At 47.1% G+C, this 12,888-nt stretch overlaps 1 protein-coding gene and 1 long non-coding RNA gene across 3 annotated transcripts; one reads left to right on the top strand and one right to left on the bottom strand.

Annotated features, from left to right (window-relative positions):
• Positions 1-10: 10 nt before the first annotated feature.
• Positions 11-11,850, top strand: GFOD2 (Gfo/Idh/MocA-like oxidoreductase domain containing 2). Of its 2 annotated transcripts, none has more exons than XM_064386998.1 (3): positions 11-150; positions 4,601-4,947; positions 9,570-11,850. In XM_064386998.1, exons 2-3 carry the CDS (start codon positions 4,689-4,691, stop codon positions 10,466-10,468), a joined length of 1,158 nt encoding a protein of 385 aa, XP_064243068.1. In that variant the 5' UTR covers positions 11-150; positions 4,601-4,688; the 3' UTR covers positions 10,469-11,850. The 2 variants fall into 2 exon arrangements, with proteins under 2 accessions (XP_064243068.1, XP_064243069.1); XM_064386999.1 differs by lacking the exon at positions 11-150 and adding an exon at positions 393-1,278.
• LOC135279558 (uncharacterized) lies at positions 10,657-12,787 on the bottom strand. Its single transcript, XR_010346767.1, has 2 exons — positions 12,444-12,787; positions 10,657-12,167 (listed from the first exon to the last, which is right to left on the bottom strand). It is a non-coding gene; the product is annotated as an uncharacterized LOC135279558 (long non-coding RNA).
• Between the last annotated feature and the right edge of the window lie 101 nt (positions 12,788-12,888).

Below are 12,888 nucleotides of genomic sequence, written 5' to 3' on the forward strand. Positions count from 1 at the left end.
TGCCCGGCGGAGGGGCGGTGCGGCGCTGGGCTGTCGCGCATGCGCGGGCCGGGCAGGGCCGCCGCCCCGGGAGCGCGCGGCCGCCTCGGGAGCGCGCCCGGCCCGAGGATGCGCCCGGCGGGACAGCCCCGGCGGCCCGGCCGGGCACAGGTGAGGGCGGCCGGACCCCTCGAGCCCCCCGGGCTCCTCCGCTGTCCCGGGGCCGCTGGGCGGCGAGGGGAGCGCGCTCCTGCCAGGGGGCGCGGGGCCGGGAGCGGCTGGGGAGGGGCCGGGGTACCAGCTCCGTGCGGGCCGGTGAGGTGAGGCGGGGCCTGCCCCGTCCTGACCCCTGAAGGGGGAGGCGAGGTGAGGCGAGGTGAGCCCTGCCCTGCCCTGCCCTGCTCCAGGGGTGAGGCGAGGTCAGCCGTGCCCCGTCCAGCCCTGCGAGGAGCCCGCACACGAGGAGCCCTGCCCGAGCCCCGCCGGGCGCACGGAGCCCCGCGGGCCGGGCCGGGCCGGGCCGGGCCGGCGGCATCCCCGGCTGCCGCGGCCGTGCCGCGGGCCCTGCACCAAGGCCGCTCTGCTTCCCGGGATTGCCCAGCTGCTCTGTCTCCGGCACGGTCCTCGCTGCCGCCTTGGAGCTCGGGCGGCACCTGTGGGAAGTGCCGTGCCTGGAGCAGGAAGGACAGAGGGACAGAGAGCTGCGCTGGGCTCGTCTCGAGGTGTGGTGGGAGTTCCTGCAGGCTGTGCGCTCCTGGCTTATCGCACAGCCCGCTGGCACTGAGTCAGGAGCGCGTTTAGAAAGGAAAGCACGTCAGTTTTGACATCAACACGTGAACCATTCCATACACAGCCTCAAGTGTGTTCGTGCCAGAGGGCAGAAGTGTTTGCTGCTGTGCTCCTCCACCACGTACCTTATCTTTCTTGGAACCCAAAAGGAACTTTTTAGGATAAGTTGGAGACATGTGAAAAGCTTTATGCAGAGCCAGTGCTACCCTGGCCAGCACCTTTCTGAACATGGGCTGTTATTTTCACTACCTTTGGCCATCTGTAATGGTCCACAGCAGTTTCTGAGCCCTGTGATCCTTGACTGTACTGTCTGGTTTTTGAGACTTCTGCCTTTGGAGCTCCCAGACTGCTTCAACATGGAATTGAACGGGATGCTGTAGGAACCAAGAGGTTTTTCATTGCACTGGGTCACAAACTTCTTGTTGCTATGTGTACCAATGGAATCAAAAGGCTCCTTTCTATGACCAGGATGGGACTTCAAACTCACTGTGAAATTCAGCAAAAATGAAGGTGTTTTGAGGCCACAGAAAAAAAAAGGAATGGCAGAGCTCTTAAGTGCTTCTGTTGGAAAATTTAAGTCAGAATGATGTTGCAGGATTGATTATTTCATCTCTGTTAAAAAGAGATTGAATTTTATCTCCTGAGATGCAAGATACCTGCTGCAGCCTGGTTTCAGTTGCCCATAAAAGCTCTGCCTTTTGTGTTTTCTGGGGGAGGTTCTCATTGAAGTGTTCATTCCAATGTTTGACTGCTGGAGAGGTTGATGCACTGGGATTTTAATTTTTGTAACTAGTTTGCTGAGGCTTGTTTGAAGGTTTGAGGCTTGGTGGGTTTTAAAGTAAATATGTAGAAATTGTATCTAATTCTAAGCTGGTGTTGGTACCAGTTTCAGGCATTTCTTTCTCAGAGCTCTTCCCATGCTCTGCCAAAATCAGTTTTCTCTAGTTTTCAGTTTAGTGCTAGTTGTGACTTCTGTGCATTCAGTGAACATCATTGGATAGACAGGAGTCTCTCTTTTCACTCCCTGTAAATGACATTTGTCTCGTGGCATTGTCTCTTGGCAAGGGCACTTCACAACTTAAAAAACTGTGAGGCAAGGAACCACCTCCTTCAGATTGTTTTGATCCAGCCTTCTTTGAGCTCCATTTGATGTGCTCTTATGTGGTGAAGGACAGTGAAAATTTTGCTTTTCTCCATCCTAAGCCACTCCTGACTTTATTACTTGTGATGTCTCATCCAAACTGAGGAATCTTTCCTTGCTTAGGTCTTCCTTTTCAGGAGATTTTGGTGCTTTGGATCACCTCTGGAAGTACCAGATGTGCACGTGGAGCTCCAGATGATGGTGCTCTGGGGACCTCTGTGGCTGCACAGTGCTGTTCTTCTGAGATCCCTGCTCCTTCTTCCCAGACTGTTAATGACAGCTGCCTCTCCTCAGCAGTGGCCTTTTCCTGACATGGAGGGTTTAGGCTGTTTCCTCGGGGTGGCCTGGCTGGGATCCCTGTCCTGCCAGCACTGGAGTGTGTCTGCAGTGTGTGTGTGTGTGTGTGTGTGTGTGTGTGAAGGCTGCAGCACCCACGTGGACCCCCTGTTTAAAGCTCTCAGCTCAGTTCTGCTCATGCTCCGCGTGCTCTGTGATTTGTAAGGATTGGCTTATTTTTTAAGAGGCAGCTGGATGGAAAACAGGGAAGAGTAACACTTAAACTGGGTGATTGTTAGAGAAATCAGCTTATCTGAGTAGCAGGAGCCTCCTGTTGCACATACTGTGGTGTTCTAGAGCATTTTCAGTGAATTCAGCCTGTTCTGAGCTGTTGTGTGAGTTAGACACCTCTGTGTGATCTGTGCAAGCAGGCACACACTCAGCTGCTCTCTGTTCCACCTCACTTTGTGTTCCTTCTAACAAAGGTGTTCTTTCTGCTGTAAGGATTTTTAACTCTTCCATACCATAAACTGCTAAACAGATTTGTGGGGACTTCAGTAGTTGTGCCAGCTGACCATACACCTGCAAGGGTTTTGATTTTTTTTGGGTTTTTTTTGTTTGAGTGATTTATATAAAGCAAGCCTGGGTAGAAGCCATCCTCCTTGCCAGTATTCCAGGGTCCCACCCTTTCATGTAGACTTGTAAATATTTTCAAGATCCTTTTGATCTTGTCACTGCCTTGTTTGAGTGTTCTGCTAAATGTTGGATAAAAAGGAGTTTATGCCAATGAACTTTGTTCATCTTTATAAAGAATGACAGTGACAGTATCACTGCAAATGCTGCATCACAGAGAATAAGGAAAAACATACTGAATTAATTAAGTAAATATTTCATAAGCTGTTTTATAGCATCTGTAAACATTTGTGCATTTTGCAAGATAAATATTCTCAAGCATTTCTGTTTTCTAGTGTAGTGTCTGTACTACAGAAATACCTAGGAATTGAGTCAGGGTTCAGTTTTATGACACAAGCTGGGCAGTGTGGGCACCCCCAGACTAATGAGATGCTGATTGCAAACAAAGCACTTGCACTGGGAGTAGTTCCACTTCTGTGCTGTGTCAGGGTTTGCTTTCATGTGTTGTAACTTAATGTGAGTGTCCTGGGAGGGGGAGATGAGTAACACTGTCTCTGAAACAGGCCATGGTTTTGCTGCTTATGGGTGTCTTTTCCAAAGGTGATCTGGTGCTGGCATCAGTTCTCTTTTTAAATATGGTCTTTGCTTTTTCATTGTAAGCTTCTAATGAAAATGGAATTTGTCATGTTTTTCTCTAAGAAAAAAAATTCCAAAACGGTCAAGTGGGTGTAGTAGATGAGAATTCAGAAAGGCACAGAAGGAAAGCTGTGTTTTGTAGGTTTCTGTGGTGTCAGAGATTGAGGAGACTTCTGACATCCCTCCTTGAAGTTGGTGCTAAGGCGAGTGCTGAAGGCAGTTTGGCCAGATGTGCACAGCAGCTGTGCTGAGGCAGGCTGGCAGGTAGATCTCAAAGGAATTGATTTACCAGGAAGTATTTGGAAGAACAAAAGGAGTGGGACTTGACCATTAGTTTGTGTGTAGGGAATATAATAATTCTGTGCCTTCCTGCAGATTAAGTGGCATTGGCAGAAGGAGATATTTTTAACTGTCCTAAGTGAAGGTTTAAACTACCCACAGTGGACACAGAGGAGCGCCCTTTTCCTTTCAGCAAGCACATTTCTGTGTATTTAAACACTGGCATTCTCTCTCCCCAGGCAAAACAAGCTCACTGAATCCAGGCTTTCCCTTCAGGACATATTTTCTAAATCTTCTCTAGACTGACTTATCTATTTGCCATAAAATTGTTAAGGTCCAAGTAGTCGTTTTCAGTTTGTGTATTTAATTTGGAAGAAAGATTTATGTGTCCCAAAGCATGTCCATTATTTTAAGCTATTTCAATTGGTCTAATAAAAGATATTACCTCATCTCACAAACCTTTATCTCATTTAGGGGCTTACATCATCACAAATAGAGCAGCACTGCTTTTACTGGTGTGACGGACTCCGTGTCCTGTCCTCTTGGTGCTTCCTGTCACTCCCAGTTTGTGCCTGTGTGTGGTTTATCCTGCATTCTTGTGTTTCTGTCCCCATGTGCTGAGTTTTGAAGCTGAGGAGATGACTCTGTCAAGCTGCTCTCTTACCATTCTTGTGCAATAGGTTTGTTAGGTTTGTCCCTTTGTAGTGTATCTCTATAGATTGCACCTCTTGGGGCTTTTGGTTTTTGTCATTAGGTTTGAGAATGCTGAAAGCCATACAAAGGACAGAAGGTGGCATTCAGGGTAGGTGTGTTTGGTACCACAATGTGCCTTTTCCTGGGAATGACTTGTAACTTCTCACATTTTAGGAGCTGTGGATGGAACACCGAGCTGAGGAGCCGAAGATTTTACTGAAGGTCTGTGTGTAGACCCTGATGCTCGATGAATGAATGAAGAATGAAAATGCTCCCTGGAGTGGGTGTGTTTGGAACTGGTAGTGCTGCCCGGGTCCTGGTACCCTTGCTGAGGGCAGAAGGCTTCTCCATTGAAGCTCTTTGGGGGAAGACTGAAGAGGAAGCCAAGCAGCTGGCAGAGGAAATGAACATCTCCTTCTACACCAGTCGGACTGACGATGTCCTGCTGCATCAGGACGTGGATTTGGTTTGCATCAACATCCCTCCACCCCTGACTCGGCAAATTGCTGTGAAGGCTCTAGGTACCTTTTCATCCTTGGAGTGGGACCAAAAATCTGTAGCTTGTTGGCAGATTGAGATTTGAAGCTGTTAGCCCAGCACAGTTCTGGTTGCACCAATGGCAAATGCGGTGCTAAAAATGTTGTGTGGCATTTGTGAGAAGGGTTACCTGGGTTGTTTTTTTTAAAAATACTGTTAATAATTGCTTATAGATCTGCTTGAACCAATTGGGCTAAAATATTTTGCTTGGGTCACACTGAAGTTATTTTAGGAAGTTTGTAATAAAAATCAGCTGTATCAGAGACAATAATGAGAGGGTAAATGGCTTTATGCCCATTAAAATAACCAGAGAAACAACAACAAAAAACAAACCTAAAACAAACCCAAAACAAAAAACAAAAATTGTTTAATTAATTTTAAATTTTCCCATGTTCTGTACTGGGAAACTGAGATTTGCCTGGAAGGGGAAGGTTGTTCAGCTCTGCTTTATGCTTTCTCCATAAGTAAAATCAAACTTGGAAGTTGAAAGACTTTGAAAAATTATTTGTATACACTCAGTAGAATCTTGTGAATTAGGAGCTAAGAGATGCTGTTTTAGCTGTGACTCTGGCTATGACCTGGACCACTCTTGGCACATCCATGTCCACAGCAGGTTGATGTGGTCCCAGGTGGAGGAATCCTTCTGCCTGACTCAAGAGGGCAGATGCTGGGGACAGCAGGAGGAATCCAGCTAGATGAGAAAGAAGGGATGACACCCCAGACTGGTTGGGCAGGGAGATGAGAGCCAACTGCCCAGGCATCATGACATTTCCTAATTCCCCAGTGTGTGACTTTGTAGTGTTAATGTCCCCTCCTGGAGAGCAGCGTGGGTGTCAGTTTGCGTGTAATTCTGTAAATAACAAGGGTGATATTTTTACTTTGTTTACAGGAGATACACGAGTTAATTTTAGGACAGGTAATCTCAGACCATGTGAGCCAGGGTTGTTTGTTGTGCCTCTTTTTTCTACAGTAATTTCTTCTGGAAGTAAACAAGTCCCTGCACAAACATTTGCAATGCCACTTAGATATGCAGAGTGAGATTTCAGCCTTTTTTTCCTTTTCTTTTTAATACTGTTAGATTTGTTTGTTTACCTTGTTAGAGTACTGTCCTTTGAATTTTAACGTATTCTGATTTTTAAATATTTGAACTGTAAGTTAGAATTTATCTCTTCAAATATGCTAAAAGCTCTTTAAAGCACTTGTTAGGTAATATGCATTTCACTAGGTCTTGTGGCTCTTGATGGTCAAGTGGGCTAAAAAGGAGAGGATTCACCATTCCCTGGTGGATTATTAACTAAAAGGGATTAGGATTCCTTCTCTGTAGGCTGGGAACCCATAAGAGGACATTATCCAGGGGAGGAAAGGGAGGTAAAGCTGGTGCAGAAATACAGAGGTTGTATGTATGCTTGAATGCAAGTTTAGGGAGTGGCAGGCTGAAAAAGCCAGGGAGATGGATGGATGCAGCAGGAAAGGGTAACACAGTCTGTAATCTGTAAAGGTTTACAGTCACTTCCTCTGTCCTGGTCTGTGAACTGATGCAGACATCTCAGGCCAGTGGTGCTGACCCTGCCTTTCAGCTCTCCAGGTTCACTGCAGTGGTGTTTGCAGGTCTGCTGCCCAGTGTATTGTGACTTATTTAAAGCCAGTCTTGGGTGGTTTCCTGTGCCTGAATGTTCTGAAGGAACACAGGACCAGGGGAGGGCCAAAGATGGCAGCAACATTTTGTTTGGAAGTTGAGATTGATACAGTGATTATTATAATCAGAGAATTATTTGCTGTGAATTGTTTATAACAGATTGGTGTTTACTTGCCAAGAGACTGGGCTTTAGGAAATGTCAGAAGTGGTGCAGTAATAATGGTCTTGTGTGTTGTGTTTTGTTGGGCTTGGTTTGTTTAAAGTGGTGACACTTTTATCACTTATTTTTGTACACTTTTCTACTTTTTTAAAATCCTGTGCTTCCATTTGGTAAAGAGGAGAAAAAAAAAACCAGTTTTTCTAGGTGGTGCAGTTTCCTTTCCTAAGTTTCTTGCTGACAGACATCCATGAACAAGCCTGGGGACAAAGCAGTGACACTGGTCTGAGTTCATGAACCAGACAGAACAGATCAAAGCCCAGGGGATAGTTCATATTAAAATCAGCGTAATCTTATGGTTTATCTCCACAACAGGCAAAGCAAGAAGCTCTCTTTAAATTTGTGCTTCTTTTGATCTCAGAGGAACTAAATAAATTTCACCAAATGTCTGTGTTGTGGTTCATGTTCCATGGTTAAATGCACCCATCATGTCTCCTGGCTGGTGAGGGCCTCAACTGAAAATTTTGCAGTTGTGGTTTAGGAAAACAATATGGTACAAAGTTCAGGTTATTCATTACCAAAACAATAGTAAGAGTCCCAGGGATGTAAGCTGCACTGCCTTAAAAACAAAAGGCATGGCCACTACCTTGGTAAGGGACCTTGTAGCCATCTCTGACTTGGCTCTGTCCTTGCTTCATGGCCATCCCTGTGAGCTTGGGGACAGCTGGAGGGATGTTCCACTGAAGGCAACAGCAGGATTATCCCAGAGCTGTTATGTGTTCCCAGGTCTCATCCTGGCACTCTGGCAGTGGCTGTGCCCAGCTATCAGTGTGCTGCCATCCCTAAAAAAGGCATCAGCCACTTTTAGCTCCTCAGGTGGCTCAGCTGGGCTGCCACAACAGGCACAGCACTGAGAGGGGGCGAGGCTGCTCAGCAGAGCAGGGAGAGCCTGCTGTCACAGGGCTGTCCCCAGGCTGGGCAGCAGGGGAGCAGCACCAGCACAGCACTGGCTGCAGAGCTGCTCCCACGGAGCCAGAGTCACTTCGGTTTTCTGCAAGCTTTGAGGGTACAGATCTGCTCGGGATCCTGTGAGCACCCCTTTGCTTTCTCTGGTGCTGCTTTACTGGAACCTGCCTGGAGACGAGCACCATTTAAACAAGGCAGATAAACTGGACTGAAGCAGCTCTAGATGCATGTCAGGTGCTTCAGCTAGCCCTGAAAAGTACTGAACTGAGTGTTGTGCCTTGCCTTGGCAGCAGGACTGGGCACAGGGGACTCAGAAATGGTCCCTAAAATGGGGGGTTACCTATGGCCAGCCAGGGTGTGCACTGGGAGTTTGACCTGACCTTTTGTTCACTACAGCTGCTGTAGACTGGTATCAATCCAGGGGATTTCTCACTTGTAGTCTTCCCATTTTCTGACTGGATTTCACTTGTGTCTGTTAGAAGCAGAGGTTCTGAGTCTCCTTAGCTGTCCCCTGGCTGAGCTGTGTCACGGGAGCGCGCTGGCCCCTGGCCCGCTCGGAGGGCTCCTGCAGGGCTGCTGGGTGCAGCCGGGAGGGGGAGCACGGAGAGCAGGAGCCACGGCGGGGATGTGCCTTCTCCTCGCCTCCAGAGACCGACTGGAGCCTGTGCTGGTACCTTCTCACAGCCGAGCAGGGAGCACAGTCTGCTCCTGGCTGAGGAGGAGCTTTCTGAGAGGTGCCCAGCAGTGATTCCTGCAGTTCTTGGGCTGGAACGGTGGTGTGCCATGACTGACCTTCAGGTCTGGCATCCCCAGGTAGTGTCTGTAATAACTGTGTTAGGAATAACATAGTTATTACACAGAAAAAGGTTTAGATAAGTACTTGATCAGAACAGAGGTAAAACAGGAAAAAACAGTAAAAGTAAAGCACTGCTATGAGAACGGGGATACCAGAAATGTAAGAACTGGTTAAAACTTGTACTGTCATGCTCTTTTGTATTACTTAATTTCTGCTTTACAGTTAGGGAAAAAGAGGATTATTGACTGCCCCATTGATTTAGGCTGAGCACAATGTAAAGTGCATCAGGAGCAATAACTGCAGTGGGTCAGCTTGGAGGTGCAGCTCTTGTCCATGTCACTCAGTCACCTTTTGTCTGATTGTACAAACAGGCTGTGTGTGCAGACCAAAACTATTTGCTTTCTAATTAGAAAGGGTTGTTTTAAAACAGTCCACTTCCCAAAACATTATTTCTAATTCTTGTGTTCTGTACACAGAATCTGTATTATATCTTTTATAAATATACATTTTTATATAAGTAAATTGTATGTCCCATTTGTATTAATTTTAAAAAATAAAATTGTATGGTGATAATGCAATACAGAGTGAAAATCAAATCTCCCTTTCCCCCATGGTGATAGTGCAATACAGAGTGAAAATCAAATCTCCCTTTCCCCCACCTCTTCCCTGCAGGATGCATGGCTTTTTTTTTTTTTTTCTCCTCTGGCTGCACAGGTATTCAAATAATTTGTAAACTATAGCATTCATAGTGTGTCTTGTTTAGATGCCATGTGATGCCATTTGGACATTTATCTTTCATGATGTAAAAGTCCTCTCTTTATTTGGAGCCTCCCTCTGTGGGAGTTTGTCAACTGTGCAAGTGAAGCATCTTGGAAACAGCACTGGGTCTTGCTGGACTTGGCATTCCTACTTTAGTTCCCAGATCTTTACCTTAGAAATTGCAGGAAAGCCCAGCTCTTAAAACCACCACTTCTTGACAACCTTTGGGGCATCTCAGCGTGTTTTGCTCAAGTGTGCTAAATATTGTATTTTTTTTCCATTTTTGCTGCAGGAATAGGGAAGAACGTGCTGTGTGAGAAAGCTGCTACCTCTGTGGATGCCTTCAGGATGGTCACAGCTGCCAGGTATTACCCCAAGCTGATGAGCATCGTTGGCAACGTGCTGCGTTTCCTGCCCGCCTTCGTGAAGATGAAGCAGCTGATCGAGGAGCGCTACGTGGGCAACGTCATCATCTGCGACGTGCGAGTCTACGGGGGCAGCCTGCTCAGCCACAAGTACAACTGGATCTGCGACGAGCTCATGGGAGGGGGTGGCCTGCACACCATGGGCACCTACATCATCGACCTGCTGACTCACCTCACCAGCAGGAGAGCTGAGAAGGTCCACGGCCTGCTCAAGACTTTTGTGAAGCAGAACACGGCCATCAGCGGGATCCGCCACGTCACCAGCGACGACTTCTGCGTTTTCCAGATGCTGATGAGCGACGGCGTCTGTTGCACTGTGACTCTCAACTTCAACATGCCCGGCTCCTTCATCCACGAGGTCATGGTCGTGGGCTCTGCCGGCCGCCTCATCGCTCGTGGGACAGACCTGTACGGGCAGAAGAACACCGCGCTCCAGGAGGAGCTGCTGTTTACAGACTCTCTGCCTGTCAACAAGGGCCTGTTGGATAAGGGCTTCAAGGACATCCCGCTGCTCTACCTGAAAGGAATGGTGTACATGGTGCAAGCCCTGCGGCAGTCTTTCCAGGACCAGGAAGACCGTCGGACGTGGGATCATAAACCTGTGTCCATGGCAGCCTCTTTTGAGGATGGCCTGTACATGCAGAGTGTGGTAGAGGCCATCAAGAAATCCAGTAGGTCAGGTGAGTGGGAGACTGTGGAGGTGATGACTGAGGAGCCAGATGCCAACCAAAACCTCTGTGAGGCACTTCAAAGAAATAACTTATGAACATTCCTACCTTGGAAAATACTACTTCTGGCTGTAATGTAAAAAAAACCCAGTTTTTAAGATATGTAGATTCTTATTTAATAGCCTGAGTTTCTTGGTTTTTTTAAACATGTAAAATATGTTCTCATAGGAACAGTTCTGGTTTAAATTGTTTGAAGAGTTTTAAATGTTTCTGTTTTTTGCAAACGTTTAATTTTTGTCTTGGAGACTGGTAGGAAAACTTGAATTGCCCTTTGCACTTGCAGTAGCTGAAGTGAATTGTGGGATCTCTGCCACTGCATGGCTTGGAAATGGGACACAACCTCTGTTGCACAGGTTGCTGATTTAACCATGAGAGCATGTAGAGCAAGATCAGGGAGTATCTGTTGTTCAGATGCCTTTTTCCTCTCTCTTGGGAGACTGATTTATGTTTTAATCCTCAGTTTGTAAAATTTTAGAAAAAAAGTTCTGTGATATAACAAGTCTCTGAACTCCTACAGGACAAAAAGTAGAAGGAATGGATTAAAGTTAGTAACATAAGGATCAGCCTTTTGGCTTCCTGTGTGTGGTAAATGTCTTTCAAATTCATTCAAACTGATGTTTTATTTAAATGATACTATAATTCTCTGTTGTTGGTGTCTTGGCAGGAAAATATTCAGGAAGTCTGTGATGCATTGAGCTATTCTTCCATATCTGTAGACATTATTCCTTCTATTCAAGAGGCTGCCTGCATCCAGCAGCTGTTTTTCCATAAGCTCTGTGCTTATGTCAGTTGTGTTTACTGCCTGGCAGCACCAGTGGCGTGCCTGTGGGGCCACATTCTCATTTCTGTGACTGTTACTAAATAAATGATAAATGCCTCCCCGGGTCACGGGATTGCCACAGTGTGGTGGGTAACAGAGTAGTGCAGCATGAACCTTTCAGGCACCTGAAAGTGGAAGGAAGGAGGTATTTCCTACCTCTTGCAGCTCTCTTAATGTGCTGGCTGGGTAACTGTCACACTACACACATCCTGATAGTTGAGAGAACAGGGACTGAACTGCCATGGTAAATGTGCTCTTGATCTCAAACACTAGCTATGAGCCCTCTGGTCCAGCCCATCTTCACACCCTCCTGCAGCTGGTGTCCAGTGGAGAGATTTGTTGGCAGATGATGGGGTGGAAGTTCATTCCCTTTGAGAAATGTTTCTCTCCGAGGCAGGTATGTGGAAAGGATAGTTTAATTTTACTACATTTGTTTTGTGTACTTGAAAGCTTTTTTTTAAATGTATTTCCCACTAAATTGTAACCCTGTGTATTTATGTATATTAACATGCACGCTGCTGTTCCATAAGCTGGACCTTCCTGAGAAGTATCATGTTTTCTACAGAAATAAAAAGCTGTGTTTGTTGAGGGAATTCTCTATGCAACTGTGTGCTTGTGTTTGATTTGGTCAAGCTAAAACCATCTTAACAAAAGTGAACAGGAGACTCAGAGCTGGGACTCAGTATCTGGTGAGTCCTTCCCCACTTATTGTAGAAATTGCCAGAAGACACCAAGTAGGAAGCAAAATCCCTGCAGTATTGATGGGACCACTTTCTTTGCTTGGTGTGTAAATTAGGTATTTACCTTTGGGTATTTACCTTCCAGTCTCTGACAGAAACAAGTCTACTGCTGTGCTGTTTTAAAGGGGAGGAGCATGGCTGCTCTTGTGCTCTGCACATTCTCATCTCTGCAGTGAGCTGTGTGAAGGAATGCACGGTTAGATTGGATATTAGGAAAAGGTTCTTCACCCAGAAGGTGTCTGGGCACTGGAATAGGAAGTGGTTGTGGCCCCGAGCTTGCCAGAGTTCAAGAAGGGTTTGGACAATGCTCTGGGAGGCACAGGTGGGATTCTTGGGGTTGTCCTGTGTGGGGCCAGGTGTTGTACTCAGTGATCCTGCCTAGGTGTGAGCATCTAATGCCTGTGGAGTCTGTGTGCTGTGTGAAATGGATGAGACAATGTGTCCTGAGCTCACCTGGCACTCACCACCTTCATTCAGACAGAAGAGCCCTGACTTTCCATGCCAGTTTGGGGTCTGTATCAAAGCTGTCCTTCTGGAACTGAGAGCCTTCCTTTGTGCCTTTGTCACCAAGTTTGCATTGGGCAGAACAAATCCAAAGCGCAGCTCTTTCTCTCTGAGAAGAAAGAAGCACAAAACATCTCCGGCTGATCCCAGTGGAGGAAGGAGGGTGCCGAGACTGCTGGGTGACAAAGAGATATGAGCGCAGAACTGTGGGGAGAGGTGAAAGGGGCCTCCCGTGGCTGCCTGCAGCCCGAAGCTGCGCTGCACGGCCGGAGCGGCACGGGGGCCGCAGGAGCGCCCGTTTGCAGCCGTGAAGCCTGCACTGCCCCGTGCAGTCCGTGTGCGCTTAACGCGGATGTTGTGCATTAAGGACCGGGCCGGCCGGGGCTCGGCGTGC

The sequence above is a fragment of the Passer domesticus genome, chromosome 12 (genome assembly GCF_036417665.1).
Source record: "Passer domesticus isolate bPasDom1 chromosome 12, bPasDom1.hap1, whole genome shotgun sequence".
NCBI lineage: Eukaryota > Metazoa > Chordata > Aves > Passeriformes > Passeridae > Passer > Passer domesticus.